The sequence below is a fragment of the Mytilus californianus genome, unplaced genomic scaffold (genome assembly GCF_021869535.1).
Source record: "Mytilus californianus isolate M0D057914Y unplaced genomic scaffold, xbMytCali1.0.p SCAF_2, whole genome shotgun sequence".
NCBI lineage: Eukaryota > Metazoa > Mollusca > Bivalvia > Mytilida > Mytilidae > Mytilus > Mytilus californianus.
Window position 1 is genome coordinate 68,259,036 of NW_026262668.1, and position 18,283 is coordinate 68,277,318.

Below are 18,283 nucleotides of genomic sequence, written 5' to 3' on the forward strand. Positions count from 1 at the left end.
AAAAGTCGCAATGAAAACAAATTCTTTATAAGGTTTAGTTTTCAAATAACAATTCTGAACTTAAAAATGCTTTTTGGAAAATTTTAAGACTGATAAAGTAGGAAGTAAGCTGTACAGGTAAATGCCCCAAAGTACAAAGTATTTTAGTTATAGAACTATAAATAACTTGTTGCCATGAAAACTTGTAAGTGATGGCGGTCTCATTTAGTAGTTCTATATTAACTAAATTGAAGGTTACTTAGTTGCTATTATATAGTCTGCTTAAATGATAATAAAACAGCAAATCAGAGTTGAGTGTGAAAATTATTTTTTGTTGTAATATAACAATAAGAAGATGTGGTATAATTACCAATGACACAACATTCCACCAGAGACCAAGTAATGTAGAAGTTAGCATCTAAAGTTCACTGTACAGCCTTCAACAATGAACAACCAATACTGTATAATAAGCTGGTTATTTCTAAAGCAATTTGAATTCTGTAAATTGTTATAAAATAAAGAATTTTCCTACCATTTTACCTTTTTTTATTTTACACATTATTTTCCTAAATTCTGATTTGAAATTATGTAATAGTACACTACAAAAATGAGCAAAGCAAGAGATGATTCAAACCCTTTTGATTCTTGATACCTTACTTCCCAGAAAGCATTTTGTTCAATATTACAGAAGGTTCAGTTTTCAGAAATTAGTTAAGTTTAAAAATCTGACTAAATGTTTAATGAGATTTTTGATAAAAAAGATTAAAAATGTAAAATTGTCTTTAGATATAAATTACTTTCACTGCCAACAAATTGTGGAGTTATTGAAGGACACAGACTTTGGTAAAAAAAATATGATTGGACAGTACTCCTCACAGAAGATGAAGGTGAGTTAAACCAATGAATTAAAGTTCTGATTTAGAATTAATGACCATTCTTGAAAATTAGTGCAGTATTTTATGAAATGACACTATACAATTATTGACTTTTGATGAGGCTGATACAATGATTTATCAACTTCAGAGATATGATGTTCACCGAGTCCAACAGCCGAGGGTGAATGTCATATCTCTGGGGTTGATAAATCATTGTATGAACTGAAATCAAAAGTCAACAATTGTTTTATTATATGACTTTTTATCCTTCTCCAATTTTCTAGTATTTGCTCAAGATACTTTTAAAACTGCTCCCTATTTTTATACTAAATATATCATCTGCTTTTGCAGTTGCTAATTTCCATAAGTTGAAATATTCAATAAAGTTTACTAAAAAAATACACTGAAAACAAGAAGACAAAAAAAAAAACAGGAATTTACTATTCATAAACCTATGTCATTGATGTTGCCTTGGAATATCTATATTTAGGTACACGGACGCTGTTCCAAATCTGATATTAACCTCTCTTTTCCACAGTGAATGTAATATTTTATCAAAGAGGATTTGCTATGATTTTAGCCAATGAGAAAACAGAAAATTTATAGTCATATAAAACCAAATCAGCCCTTACCGGTATATGGTTAAATCGACATGTATGATACTGATGATGTTGTCCTACAGATATCAATACAGCTGTTTGCCCCCTATGCTACTACAGGAAAAAACTGTAATAGCCAATGAACTAATGCAAGATATGTCATTTCTGGTTGCAAATTATTTATACCTCTTCAAATTTGTGACCTATTTTAATGCAAAATGATACGTTTTTAAGCAAAAAATGCATCATAGTTTACAGATTATAGGATTTCCTTTACATGCTTAAAGGCACATTTCTTAGATTTCTTTTAAAAGGCTAAGAAACATTTTAAAAAGTTGTTATGAATTGACTGTTTCTTTATTATCCCTTGTATAGATTCTGAGTCATCTGTTTTGGGCCAAGACCTCTCTCTTTGCCAATACAGCTTTCCTCTAATATATACCAATACAGAAACAGCCAGTTATTAGCTCTTTAGACCAGTATCATTAGTTACATTACTGACATTTTGAAATTGGCTTGCTTTGCCTTGGTAACACCTGGACTGAGAATTATTTGACATAGTTCATTGACACCTCTCTAAGGATGTACATAATATGAAATATACATTGTATTCTTGTATTTCAAATGTTGCAAACACTGTTTAAAGAGATTTACATTAACTGTATAGATGAAACTATGATATAAGCAGGGAACTTACAGATTATATTCAAACAGTGTACGGTGCAAATTTATAGACTGACTAAAAATAAATGTACTTCTTGTAATAGTTATGCATCTTCGATCAATTTCACAAAAAAGTCTTAGGAGAAAAAATACTTGTAAGTCATGAACATTTCAGTTTAACTAACGATTAATTTTTATCCTAAGATTTTTTTTGAAAAGAACCCCTGTAGATTTCAAGCTTGCAATCATGCGTCATATAATTCTTATAAGTAATATCCATACAGTAGATGGTATAAAAAACTCCATATGTCATCTCACATTAGCCAAAAGACCATCACACTTGGGCACAGACCATCACATTTTAGAGTGACCATCATACCTCTGCGTCCCGATCACACCTCTGAGTCCTAAATATATATGCAGAAGTTCAGTTTGAATTTTAAATGATTGGGTATTTTTAATTTTTCACAGGATTGGATGGAAATAATTAAAATGTATGAAACAGATGGTGTTTACTTAGGTTTGTATCATTTGATATAGTATTAATTCATAAATAAAAAAGTTTGATTTCTCAAGTTAGACCCTTTGTAATACCCTTGGAATCTTCAGATTTATAATCATGACATTGTTTAAGGTTTTTAGTGGTAAAGGTTCTGGCTTAGTTTTTGATATGATGAAGTTATATAAAAACAAAATGTTTTTTTTGATGCATGCATGGCTGAGGCCAAGTCTTTTATTATGGCCAGGAGCTAGTTATATATATATTGACATAAATTATATAGGAATTTGATTTTATCCGAATTTTCTTTCGATAGTTACAAAGGCTCTTGTAAAGACATGTGAATATATGCATTATATTTAGTGTCAATTAGCAACACATGTTTACTTAAAGAATCTACAATACTAGCTCATTGATAACCACATTTATCAAGTTGGGATTGTTAACTTTACAAAATTTTAAGCATTGAAAAATGTTTTGCTTAAATTTTATCATATTAATGATGTTGAAAAAAAATGTGATATTTTTTCAAAGGTAATTTATATGTAATTATATTTCCTTTTCAATCAGTTGATCTCTGTTACTGCATTTGAATCTGTGATCAGTATATATGCACGCTTGTGACCCTTGTGGTGAATAAAACATTCATGATTACTCTTGATCGATCAATTATTTAAGAAATAATTCTTTTTAACAGCTTATCATTGACAGACAACTGTAAGCACTGGGCTGAAAAATAATTAAATTATATACAAATTGAAAATAGTTGCTTTAAGTAGTACACATGTATTTAGCTTAAATATATTATATTTCAGCTGAAACAGCACAGATGATGGCCAGAAATGTGAACTATGAAATACCTGCTATGAAAAAGCAGATTTCGAAATGTCAACAATTACAAAAGGTAATTTTGTGTTTAAAGGGAAATACCCCTCATCTAATTAATTTATAGGTTCTCATTCACCTGTCATAAGAAAAAAAATGGGTGATGGAAGGATTTTATTTTCAATTTTTCTAGAACTTGTAAAAGGTTCTCATTATAAACTTAGATAGCAATATAACAGATTCTTTTGTCGTCTGAAAAAAAGGATGAACATATAAAGGGTGCAAAAACCTGAAGTTGAAAAAAGACAAGACAACGAAGGGCCAAAAGAAAAAAGACAAACAGAAAATGGCCCACAAAATAATATGCAGAAAACAAGTGATTGAGCAACACAATGTCTAAAAAAACTGGAGATAAACTCAAATGCTTGTTTTTTTTTTGCTTCTCTATAAAGTGTGTGAATTTGACCTTTCAAAAGTTTGTATAGATGTTTAATGTACAGTGGGCTATCTGTCAACAGTATCAAGATCGAGAATATGAACCCTGTAATGTACCAGAAAGAAAAGCTGAGATAGATTTTTAATGTGCTCTCTGACAATAGAGATATTTTTTCCTACCCAGACACAGTATTCCAACTAGGAGATTACTAGTCTTTCTTTATACTTCTTTATGCTGTGTGCTCATTGGAAAAACAGCAACAGCTTTGGTTTAACACAACCTGATATCAAGTCCACTCAATTCCTTGGCTTACGGTCATAAAAATTTCGAGTACTGTTCATTGGCGGATTTACTGGGGGGGGGCCTTGGTCACCAAAAAATTTTCTAACATAATTTTATTGCTACTGAATCTGCTTATCTAGAGCGGAAATTGATTCACATCTTGATTTGACTTCCTAAACTGGTCGTTAATTAACCCCAGCTTCAACACATGCATGATTTATGACAACTTATCGATGAGTTGGTAAATATTGACACCTATGTGTAATGTCTAGTATATCCAAAAGCATTTATGTAAATACATGTACATGCTGATTGGAATACGAATATTTTTATTGGTTTCTAATATTGAGATCGATTAACAATTGAAATCTTCTGATCAGGAAAGAAATTAAAACTAAAATTGGTCTTTAAAGAATAGGTACAAATAGATGTTTATTGTCAAGTATGAGATATAATTACCAAACACTCACATTGTATACATTTTCGGGTGCGTCTAAACACTGCTAAGGACTCCTTAGTGCATTAATGACTTATAATATGCAACTAAGGACTAGAAGGGGTGCTATTACATGTAAACAAAGTTCACATCATGGTAGTGATTGATATTTAATGCATAAATTCCAAATTTTATCGAAAAAGAATCACAAATAAATGAATAATTGAACAATGATTAGGCACATGCCCGTTTTTCTTTGATTTTGCCGAAAATCAGTGAACCGTTAGACATGTGTCAAAATACATAACTGGTTACACTATTATCTTTAAAAAATGAAAAATTAATGATTTGCATAAGAAAATAACGCAGGCATTAGATTTGTTTAACATAAAAATACTTAGGGATTTATCATTGTTTTTAAATCTTTTTTTTTTAATTCCACATCTATATTTTAAAATCTAAAGTATACATCGGTTAATTTAATGATAAAATATAGAAAATTGTTTAGTGTTTTTTTAGTAAAGAAAAATGTTTGTCCCGAGAAAAACTGAAAAGCACCCCCACCCCACCCTATGATTGGTCATTACCTAAGTGGGGGCTAAAATTTTCTAAGCTAATTAAATTTGTACGCACGATATTTTTTCTAACAAATTTTTATCTTTTGCTCTAAATTAACACTTACGATACTGAAAATATTAAGAACATTGTAACGTAAGTAACAGGAATTATTTGTATAATAAAGCTTTTGGTCATTTAAACCTGCTGCATTTGTTTGCACCTGTCCTAAGTCAGGTACATGTTGTTCAGTGTTTGTCGTTTGTTGATGTTTCTCATATACATTAGACCATTTGTTTTCCTGTTTGAATGGTTTTACACTAGTCATTTTGGGGCTCTTTATAGCTTGCTGTTCGGTGTGAGCCAAGGCTCCGTGTAGAAGGCCGTACTTTGACCTATAATGGTTTACTTTTTACAGAGGATGACCTTGAGGTCATTCTGATGTATTGCTATCGCCTAAATTTCCATTATGGAAATTAGATTTGGGATTTCAACCGATCTATAAAAATTATAGATCCGCGGTCATTACAAGGGAAAAAAGTGCATTTTTATACCTGCGATTCCGTTCTCCGTTCGTACGATGTTTCATCAAAAAATGGAATCATTTCAGTTGTTGATTTAGTACTGAAAATTTGACTGAATTATCTCCTTATTAAATACGGTTTTATATGTTTAATAGGTGTTTAAGAAAGAGGTCAGGTGCTCATGTTCATTCATAAAATTATCGTTCATTCATGAATTTATCGTAAAATCAAAATCACTACACAGGTCACACAGGTTGTATACGTAGTGTCAAAAGATTACCTGTATAGTATCTAAAAATAGACAAACTTAACTGACTCCCCTTACTGTAGTGTGTGATAACATTTTGTGAGGGAATTCGATGTTTGCTATACCACTGTTCATTTCAACGCACTTTATGACGATACCACTTTATCAATATGAATGAAATTTTTTGCAGTGTTTTAAGAAATAATGTTACTTTAAAATCGCGTATCATTTGTGAACTATTAAATGTTTTACAAGGACCAATTTTCTGTATAAAGTCAATAATTGTGTGAACTTTTGAAGCCCAAACTTTTTATAGCCTTAAATATGCTAATGAAAGATCCGAAAACTATACCCATACAGAACGACATGTTTTTGAAATTGTAGCAAAACTTTTGGTTGACAAATTTTAATCCGTTATTGCATAAATATTAACTTGAAATATCTGTCATTTTCTCCCTACCCAGTTTACCTCTATTACTCATTATGATGTGGACTTGACATTGTTATTGAATCTTATGCAATTTGATTGGATTAAGTTATTATTAGATTACCTTCAAACGGTTCATGCTTTTTCGTACGAGTATATTGATTAAATCAGAGCGTGCATGAATGTGTACAGAAAATTAAATGACCTGCAAACTGGACACTGGACCAGTCCATATTACGTTTTATCAATGAATAGATTTTTTTTTTATTTCCCAAATTACAGGGCCCATAAAGGGCATAAAATCAGATACAATTGATTTACATAATTGGTAACAACAACAATAATAGCGGCATATAAATAGATATTTAGTATATAAGCATTGGTCAGAATCAGATGAACGAAACTTAAGGTATGAAAGGTAACAATTGCCACTTTTTATCTTTTCACATAATTTTCCACATACACATTAGATAAATTATTTTTGATAGCCTATTGCGGAGAAAAAAGAGGAAGTTTACTGTATTAACGTTCTATTCCATTAAATACGCCATTTTTCGAAGATAAATGCAGAAAAACATTTATGAACGGCTATGCCAGGTAAAATTGTTGTTTATCCTAAAAAAAAATACAATTTTCAGTTTCATTAGAATATTATAATAATAATAAATCCCAAATTTATGTAGTCATTAGATAAAGTCCTTATATGTCCGATCTGCCTATTTTTGGACATCAAAAGACAATACGATCGTTTTAAGGACAATTTCGTCTACCTCACACAATCTTGTGAGGCACTATAATGAAATGGACCTGAAATTTATTTCACATGTTTCCTGAAAATTGATAAATATCAAAGCAACATAGAGCTGTTTGTTCTAGTTCGTATAATGACAATTTAATGTCATGTTTGTTTGTGATGACCCCCCTTTTCGGGATTGCATCAGAATTATAGTTATCTCGTATCGCATGAGGATGACACATGTCAACTGAGCAATTATGTTTGGGACTTAGTTTTAAGAAATGATGTCAAAGTAACATTATGAAAATATTTTTAGTAAGCTGAAATATATATTTATTTTTTACATGTTTATGTCTTGTAAGATATTTTATTTCTGTCCCGTTTTTCAACATTTGTGTCTGGAAAGTTGAAATGTTTTAACTGAATGGTTAATTTAAATTAATTATGAAAATTGTTAAAATTAAATCAATAAAGGAAATTATTGCCCAGTTACAAACACTACCAGGGGATAATCTATAATGATTTTTTTTCAGTTATATGTTTCAGCACATGTATAATTAACCCCAACTTTAGCCTGGTAAACTTGTTGTCTCCTTGTAAAATATAAAACATATTTAAAATGATTTCCTGCTAAAGTCTTATATTGATATAAAGTTAAAACCGTCTTGCTTCTCACTAGTCAACACTCCTGTCCTGTCAGGTTTAATTCTTATATATATATGGATGAAAAATAAAAGTCCACAAAACATTAACATGGCAGCAATTGCTTTTACAGCCTTTAAGACTTTGATTTTTTTTTACAGAAGAGTGTCCACCATGCACTTGCATTACACTATAATAATAGTAGAATAGTATGATATACAAATAGATGAAAATTATATATACATGCAACCGTAATATTAATATAATATATAACAACAAACCAGTGTATTCTCTGGAACTATTATTATATTAGTATAATAGTCTAAGGTATACTGATTTGTATCACTACAATATAATAGTTATTACGGTGAGGTTGAATTTCCTGTCATTTATTCATCATCCAAGCACGAACTTGTATAAGAAAAAAAAATCTCTGTAAATTAACCTCAGTTTCAGGTATAGAGATGTGATCTGTTTCTGTGACATGTGCTTTTGACCATCCACAAGAACCTGCGGTCATCCGATGTTCAGTACTTCAGTACTTTGATTACAAATTGTGACTTGGTAGGAGAGTTGTCTCATTAGCACTCATACCACAACTTCTTATATTTATTTTGAGCATAGAATATCAATTTTTTTCTATTGTCGACCCCTTTATTCCTTTTGTCTTGGTAACTCTTTAATATATAAACATTTTAAAAGCTGACCACATTCTAACTTAATAGTTGACCCACATCAAAGCCATGCACGCAAATAACTTTATCGGAAGAGAAATAAAACAAAAGCAAAATGATTTGTCCTTTTAATCTTTGTAAATAAGAACAAAACATTTGATTATACATTTTTAGCACTAGTCTTTACAATTGTTAATTACTCAAAATAAAAAAGATTATGATTGTTTAATCAGTTGTTATGTAAGTTGGCTTGTGTCAATTGGTTCACTGATTTTCGGCAATATCAAAGAAAAACCGGCACGTGCCTATATATTGTTCAATTACTCATTTATTTGAGGTTCTTCTTCTATAAAATTTGGAATTTATGTATTAAATATCAATCTCTACCATAATATGAAAACAATGTACATGTAACAGCACCCCTTCTAGTCCTTAGTGGCATATTATAAGTCCTTAGTGCACTAAGAAGTCCTTAGCAGTGTTTAGACGTACCTAAATTTTCTGGGGAATATATCTTTCTCGGAACAGTCTTTTTCAGACTTTATTATACAACAAACGACTATTATCAATAACATACAGGAACATTTAAAAAAAAACTGAATGTCATATTTCTTTTCCCTTAATTTAAAAAAAAAACCTTCCCCCTTCCACAAAACATGAATTGTTAACTGCCTTATATATAATCATTATTAAAATGCTATTGTATGTTTAGAAGACCTACTTTATAACATAATACAGTTATATATGTATATCTTTCTTGTTTCAATTACCATGTATGAGGGTATGAATGGGTTACCATGAATGAGGGTATGAATGGGGTTTACAGATTAGAGAATAATGGTCAAAACGTATTAAAGATTAGGAAAAAAATGGGTCCAAAAAATAGAGAAAAGAGATTAAAGGTGTGATGAAATATAAAGAATAGAGAACAATTGGCAAAAAATCAAAGAGTAGAAGAAATGAAAAGATGTAGAAATGAAGACCCGACCCCACCATCCCCATCACACTGGCCCATATCTATATATATATATCTAAACAAATATTTAATTTTGGTTTCATTGTGCCCCATTCTCTCCCCCCCCCCCCCCCCCCCCCCCCCCCCATCAAGGTTCTGAATCGGCCCCTGCGGTTTTGTACTCAGACTCAGAAATCAACCAACCAAAATACTGGATTTGGCGTTTCAAGCACATTTTTGTACTGAGTCAAGTTTTATGACCGAAAGGCCTGCTCTTAGAAGTGAGAAATCTTCAATGAGCGCATCAAACATTTTCAGTCTTTCAGCATCAATTAGACCTGATGATGGTTATTCAAGAATTACTCATTTTGTACATCACATTTAGTACTGCTGTTTGTTTTACCCCTGCTGACATTGGTTTGAAGCATTTAGTGATAAATTTAACTGTGCCAACTGGCCAGTAGTTGTTATGTCAGAATCAACAGGATTTACCTGATACTTACATCGAAATTTCTCAATGCCTGAAATCTTATATTTTCTGGTAAAAAATATGGTTCATAGTCATCCACAGTGAAACATATTGAAAAAAAATGCTGTTTATAATGTGCTGTTTAGTAGATTTAATTCTTAGCTAGACAACTAATTAGTTATTCAAAATTATTTGTTACCCCCTTTGAATATAGATAATGGACCGAGCCATTATGTATGCAATTTACCATGTTTATTTTATTAAACACTTGTTTTCAGGAATGTGACAGAAAAGAAGCAGATTATGCTTCCAAATCCACTGACCTGAAAAAGAAGTATGATTCTAAATGCAAGGAACTTGGAATTCAGGTAATACAGCATAACTTAGATCAGAGGTGTTATTTTTTTTTTCTGAATAAAAGTTAAACATTTGAATTTGAAATTTTAAAGGATGTTTGCTTCTCATATTTTTAACTTTTCCTTAAAAGGTTTTTTTTTTTTTTTTTGCTTTTGTCAGCCATTTTTGTGTCAAAATGTTTTTGTCCAGTAACCTCTATATTTTCCTTTTCAACATGTTCAATGTGTTTTTTTTAAACATGCAGCACAAATTTTCTTTTGGAAAAATATTTTGTCAGTGTTGTCTTTTCAATATATTTTTCATTTCATTTCTCATTTGAAAAATCTAGTCAGGTAATCATAAACAAAACATTTCTTATTCCCCTGTAAGGTCAAGGTCACAAACAAAGTTTCAAAGTCATGGCCAACTCAAAGCTTTGAATTGCCTTAAAGGATGTTAATAATACTTGGTATTATTGTTGCCCACAACCAGATTGTGGAAAAATGGGTTGGGATGTTAGTCCTTGAAGCTCAAGATCAATACTTTGTATATTATATTGATACAAGGAATCTGTTATTTGGGAGCATTACCTATGGTTTTATTTTCTTCTTACTGGACACTTAAATGTTGAAAAAGAAAAGAAAATACACTGAAGATTCAGTTAATTATATAAAACCTCCATTTTACCACTGTTAAGACTAGTGTCTAGAGTTAACACAGAATCAAGTTAACATGTAGAATACCAATGATAAAATTAATTGTCTGTTAATCACCTTAAAGATAAGCAGATATACAGAAAGACATCAGTATTTAGATAATTTAAGATTATGAATGAGTATTGTTGACAATTGCATGAAATATAATGAGAAAAGGGATTTGAGGTTTCCTTTCTCGTTGTTTACAAATGGATATTTTTTTCAAATTGGCAACCTAATAACATATTAAAAGTGAGATTCCTGAAGGTTTTTTGTCAAGCCTGCGACTTCTGTCGAAGAACGCTCGACATAGGGATAGTGATCCGGCAGCCACAGCGGCGTTAACAAACTTTTTAAAAGCTTAATATTTCAGAAGGTAGAAGACCTGGATCCTTCATACTTTGTATATAGATGCCTTATGTTATGAAGTTTCCGTCTTTCATATGTCCATTGTCCTTGACCTCATTTTCATGGTTCAGTGACTACTTGATATTCTTAATTTCTCTCTTATTATGAGTAATAGGATAAATATATTTGGTATGTGCCTACCTTGCAAGGTCCTCATGCCTGTCAGACAGTTTTCACTTGACTTTGACCTCATTTCATTGATCAGTGAACAAGGTTAAGTTTTCGAGGTCAAGTCCATATCTGAGATACTATAAGCAATAGGTCTATATAAAAAAGGAGATGTGGTATACTAAATTTGGTGTATGGAATGATTGTAAGGTGTACATGTCCATCTGGCAGGTGTCGTTTGACCATGACCTCATTTTCATGGTTTAGTGGTTAAAGTTTTAAGTTTTTGTGGTTTGGTCTGTTTTTCTAATACTGTATGCAATAGGTCAACTATATTTGGTGTATGAAAATATTTTACGATGTACATGTCAGTCTGGCATGTTTTATTTGACCTTGACCTCATTTTTACGGTTCCTTGCTCAATGTTAAGTTTTTGTTTTTTGGTCTGTTTTTCTAATATTATAAGCAATAGGTCAACTATATTTGGTGTATGGAATGATTGTAAGGTGCATATGTCTGTCTGGCAATTATCATCTGACCTTGACCTCATTTTCATGGTTCATTAGTCAATCTTAAGTTTTCCTAGTTAAGTTTTGTTTCTGTTTCTTAGATACTATATGCAATAGGTCAACTATATTTAAAGCATGTAATGATTGTAAGGTGTACATGGCTGTCTGGTAGGGTTCATCCAACCTTGGCCACTTTTTCATGGTTCATTGATCAATTTTCCTGGTTAAGTTTGTTTCTTAGATACTATGTGTAATAGGTCAACTTTATTTAAAGCATATTTGGTGTATGGAATGATTGTAAGGTGTACATGTATTTCTAGTTTGGTTTATCTGACCTTGACCTCATTTTCTTAGATCATGTTAAGTTCATGTGATAGTTGTAGTGAAGCTTTATATTTAGGACTATCAACATAAAATCAATGGTCAATGAAGAAGGCGAGCTATTTCAGCATGTGCACTCTTGTTTCTTTTTAATGTGAAAGCCCTACTCAAAAAGTTATCCTCAGCACATAGTATGGTATGTACATGCAAAACAGATGTATATTGATAGTTGGATCAAGCCACAATAAAAGCAATAATTTTAATAAAAAAAAACAATTGTTCAGAGAATAATTAAAAACCAATTGTTTTCTCTGAACAATTGAAGGTCTTTCCACCCAAACCAAATTCTTTTTTGAGCTAGAAATTAGTAGCTCTAGTATCATAACATAGCTTATCTCACACAGATTCCAAAAATACATATTTTAAGGAATTTTTTCATGAAATAAGGGAGATAATAAGCTACTCTAGGTTTAGGCTAAGTCATTTCTGATTTTCAATTTTTACCAAGTCAATGAAACATCAATTTTTGCGGTCGTATATTGGTATGACGTTGGCGTCGTCGTCATATTCCGAAGACACATTGGTTTTCGCACACTCTAACTTTAGTTTAAGTGAATGGATTGATTTTGGGGGTTATGGTACCAACAGTTAAGGAATTAGGGGCCAAAAATCAGCATTTTTGTAACTTCCAGACATAACTTGTGTGTTAGTGTATGGATCTCTCTGACATTGTACCACAAGGTTCCATATCACAAAGGGAATGCTGGGATTGATTTTGGGGGTTATTGCCTCAAAATTTTAGGAATTAGGGGACAAAAAAGGGGCAAAAAACAAGCATTTTTCTAGTTTCATGACAATAACTTGTGTGTAAGTCTATGGATCTTTCTGAAATTGTGCTGCAAGGTACCATACCACAAAGGGAAGGCTGGGATTGAGTTTGGGGGGTGATGAATTATAAGGGGGTTCAAAAAATTTGGGGGGGGATTTTTTTTCTCTTTTTTTTTCTTTAAAATTTTCCATTTTAAATAGGTTATTTCTGATTTATATATAAAAGCAAATAATAATGATATGATTTGAATAGGTAAATTAAATATTTTTAAGTTCTTAGACTACATTCATTCTGTGTCAGAAACCTATGCTGTGTCAAATATTTAATCACGATCCAAATTCAGTGCTGTATCAAGCTTGAATGTTGTGTCCATACTTGCCCCAACTGTTCAGGGTTCAACCTCTGCGGTCGTATCAAGCTGCACCCAGCGGAGCATTTTATTCATTTATAAGTAAAGAAATTAAAAGACATAAATGTCCATAAACGATTTATTTTCTTTAGAAAAGAGGTTAAAGTATTGAATTTACAGTTTGTTGCACGTTATTTCTTAAAGACAATTTTTTTTATCACTTTTGGTACTTGTTACTCGAGAGCGCACACTATTCATTAAATCATTTGAACTTTCGGCAAAATAAGATTGTTACTTCATTAGAACATGATGAAAATTGCCTTTAGTAAATGCTTAATCCATTTATTGCATTATAAACGTCATATTCCTTTCCAAATCTTGTCAAACATCGTTTATTTATGTAAATTTTTTTCGTCCACCATTGAAATATTTGTACAAAGTACGGATTGGAGGCGGGATTCTACTGAAACAGACCAGCTATGACCGAAATCTGTATTCTTACGATAATAACTACAGACACACGAATGGCACAACTGACAGAAGAATATTGATCCCAAAATGAAAAATTACGCATTCCACATGCATTAGCAGACTTTTGGTTAGATCTACTTGATTAATGTATATATTTCCGTGTATATGAATTGTTTCAAGTTATTGATTAAAGTTGCTTCACTCTGGGACTATTACACTAATATCAATATACTATGTCCCAGCTTAACTTTATTAAATTTATATATCTTTTTAAAGAGAAACACTGAATTTCATAAACATGATAAACAGAATAGTGTTTTAATTGAATTGTAATTCATATATTATACTTTCTTTTCCTTTTTGATGTAAAAAAAAATCATTTTAGTGCTAGATATTTAGGTGGTAGTTTCTGACAAGAGGACTAATGTAATTTTGCAACTAGATGTGATGAACTTAAACAACTTTCAAGTTTGAATTTGAAATGTTACTTTAATTGTATACCCAGATATGAATTGAACAATATAAAAAGAAAATAAGAAACATATGTCCCTTTATAATATAGTAAAAACCAAACATTGTCACGCCACGAGCGAACGAGCACTTCTCTTTCAAATCTCACCACTTCTCCCTATCAGTTTCAAAAAGAAAAGTCACTTCTCCCTATGATTCTGAAGTAGTGTGAGCCCTGCATATACCAAATATCAAAGCAACATTTTGCAAAACAACAAAACAGCCCAAGAAAATAAGAATAATAATCAGAACAAAATCGAAAGGTCTTTCCATGGAAGGTGGAAAAACCTTATTAAACAAAAAAAGCAAACGTAACAAATAAAAAGCCAAATATACCACATCTCCTTATTTTTATATTAAGGTAGATCATAAGTATATACTTTTTGAGATAGAATTTTCTTATACTTTGCCAAAAGGAAGATTTTACTATGCTTTTTTCAAAAATATAATAAAAAGTATGGGTCACCGTGCTATTTTCCAAGCTATGAGTCATTGAAAATTGCCTAAATTTGGTTAGATTGTTCAAGAAAAAACACATTTGTGTGCATAAAAAAAAATCTATGAAATAGAATTTTGAAATAAATTGTAAGAAGATAGGTTTTATAATATGTTTTAAAAAAATAAAAAGAAAAAATGGTGTCACCGAACTTGTTTTCTTGCTACAAGTAAAAATAAAAAATTTCCCTATCAGTCCAGTATATATTTTTTACTAAAAGAGTTATCTCCCCTTAAATGGCTTATTTGAAAAAAATGATTCTTAAAACACAAAATTTGATATTTGTTTAAATATTTTGAATAATACAATAAATCACCAAGTTTTCTTTATATAAATAAACAATCTAACCATTAAATTGCAAATCTGTCTCAAAATTTGCAGATTTGGGCAAATAACTAGACCAATTTTGTACTGATATTGTACAATCCAAGATGGCGGTATACCATGAATCTACCTTAAAGATGACTGATTATGAATTGAAATTATAAATTAAGAAACATACATATATTGTTAAAATTTCTTTTTCGTTTTTCAGGGAAAGAAGATCAAATCAGAGCTAGCTGCTCTTGTTGAAGATCTACCTAAAACATTTGATAAAATATGTGATTCTACGAGTGGATTGACGCTAGCAACAGATTTCTACAAAGATTTTGTTCAGTTTTTAACAAATGAGTATGCATTTTTTGTCACATGATGTACTTATGCACCTTTTTTTCCCCTGTTCGAAGCTTAGTGGGGGACACAGATTTACCAGGTGTCCATCCATCCGGTCTTGTTAGAGCTCTCACATGTACAATTCTTGCCAGATTTTTATCAAACTTATATCAAAGGTTTATATCAGAAATGGCTAGGCCTACGTCAAAAATGAGTTCCAGATCAATTATTTCTCAAAGAGTTATCTCCTTGGAAATATTAATTATATGGACAATTGCATTGAAAGTGCTGACATGTACAATTCTTGCTCGAATTTTATCAAAGGTTTATATCAGCAATGTCTTGGACAATTTCAAAATTTAGTGATGATCAATTATTTTTATACGCCTGTCGAAGACTGGATATATTTAAAAGAAAAAGTGTCAAAAGTATGCTTTATTTTCTATGTAATACTCATGTGTGAAGTTGTTTTCACCAGATTAGATGATTTATCGTAAAATGTAAAATGATTTCTTGCTAACTTAAATGAATGCAACTATTATCTGTTAAATTCAAACACTTTTAAAGTAATAAAATAAAAAATACGGTAATTTGTCAATTTGATGAACAGAATGAATTCTAAAAATGAATCCAAAATCACTTGTAATTTAGTATTAACGTGAAACTTAAAGTTTGTTTTTCGTCTTCAATATGGAAAGAAGTGTTGGCGATTCCTGAGAAATTTACCATTTTGAGTCATTAAAATGATTTCAATTGTAAACTGTTGCATTCTATAAATTGTTCTTAAACGTTTTTTAAAAACGGTAAGAAAATTCCTGAAGTAAATTCGATGAAATTATAGATACAATTATTCAATACAAGTTCTTTAATGTCATGAATCTAGTGTGAACAATTTCAACAGTTTGAAAAAACTTTTAACTATGAAGTCATCTCAAAATGACCAAAAATTGTGTGAAAAATTTCCAGATCCTTGACTTAAACACTCTAATGACACCCTATAGGAGTTATTGAACGGAAATAAAAATATTTTACCATTTAAAGAGTTTATGCCAGTTTCTGAAAGTACAGAAAAACTCTTCACAGGAAAAAATTGAGCATCAATACAAGATATCCAGTCAAGCATTATAATATGAGAAAAGGGGCCACTTGTTTTCGTCTTGTTTTTACATAGAAGTTGTACTTGTTACTTGTATGGTTTCTTGAAAATTAATACAGTATTGTATGGATGGTATACCTATTTACAAATTATACTTTTAAAATAGTCATTTTACAACTCATTCTTTGTAGGGATCCTGGAGAAAATAATTTACCTATGTTAAAACATATCATCAAAAATGGCAATACTACAACATATGAATGGCGGACAGGAACAAAACCTGAGAAAATTGACTGTACAAAACTTTTCATAGATACCACAGATGAACAGGATCCTTTGACAGACTCTGCAGATGTAAGAATCATTTATTTTCACAATGATATTTCAACAGGAAAAGAAGGACTTTGTTATGCATTAATTTGTTTCATATTTTTATGCCCCCACCGTAGCGGTGGGGGCATTAAGTTTTACCCTTGTCCGTCTGTACGTACGTATGTACGTCCCAAAATTGGTTTCCGTTCTCTAACTTGAGTTTGCTTCAACCAAATGTTATGAAACTTATACACAATGCTTATTACCACAAAACACAGATCAAGTTTGAATTTTGGTGGCATCAATTTAACTGTTCTAGAGTTATGCCCCTTTATAAATGGAAAATTGCAAAATTTTTAGTTTCCGTTCTCTAACTTAACTTTGCATCAACCAAATGTTATGAAACTTTTACACAGTGTTTATTACCAAAAAACACAGATCAAGTTTGAATTTTTGGTGGCGTCACTTTAACCGTTCTAGAGTTATGCCCCTTTATAAGTGGAAAAATTGCAAAATTTTTAGTTTCTGTTCTGTAACTTAAGTTTGCCTCAACCAAATGTTATGAAACTTATACACAATGCTTATTACCACAAAACACAGATCAAGTTTGAATTTTGGTGGCATCACTTTAACTGTTCTAGAGCTATGCCCCTTTATAAAGGGAAAAATTGCAAAATTTTTATTTTCTTCTAAATATCAAGTAATTTTTAAAATTGGAGTTATCTTCCTTTGTCCATGATTATAGTTGAATCAACTACAATCAATGCTTTATACAATGCAATGTTTAATTTTGACTTCCACTGATAAAACACAGATCAAGTTGAATTTGGGTAGTGTCACTTTAACCATTATTGAGTTATTCCCCTTTATAAATCGAAAGATTGCAAAATTTTTAGTTTCTATTCTGTAACTTAAGTTTGCCCCAACCAAACATTATGAAACCTATACACAATATTCATTACCACAAAACTAAGAGCAAGTACAAATTTTTTGTTTCCGTTTTCTAACTTTAGTTTCCCTCAACCAAATGTTATGAAACTTATACACAATGCTTATTACTACATAATACAGATTAAGTACGAAATTTGGTGGCAACACTTTTACCATTCTTGAGTTATGTCCCTTTATAAACATAAAAATTGCTGAATTTTTTGTTTCTGTTCTCTAACTTTAGTTTGTCTCAACCAAATGTTATAAAACATATACACAACCGTTCTAGAGTTATGCATGTTTACAAATAGAAAAATAGAAAAATTGCAAAATTTTTAGTTTCTGTTCTTGACTTAAGTTAGCTTCAACCAAATGTTATGAGACTTACACACAATGCTTATTACCACAAAACCATCCCTCATTACAGCTTTGTTGT

At 30.9% G+C, this 18,283-nt stretch overlaps 1 protein-coding gene across 1 annotated transcript in view; it reads left to right on the top strand.

Annotated features, from left to right (window-relative positions):
• LOC127728079 (CDK5 regulatory subunit-associated protein 3-like) overlaps nucleotides 1-18,283 on the top strand; it is a 44,181-nt gene that overhangs the window by 16,325 nt on the left and 9,573 nt on the right. Inside the window, exons 4-9 of the mRNA XM_052235282.1 lie at nucleotides 766-866; nucleotides 2,588-2,636; nucleotides 3,431-3,519; nucleotides 10,102-10,191; nucleotides 15,391-15,527; nucleotides 16,797-16,959. Of these exons, the coding sequence (XP_052091242.1) occupies nucleotides 766-866; nucleotides 2,588-2,636; nucleotides 3,431-3,519; nucleotides 10,102-10,191; nucleotides 15,391-15,527; nucleotides 16,797-16,959 (629 nt within the window). The remainder of the gene's footprint in view (nucleotides 1-765; nucleotides 867-2,587; nucleotides 2,637-3,430; nucleotides 3,520-10,101; nucleotides 10,192-15,390; nucleotides 15,528-16,796; nucleotides 16,960-18,283) is intronic.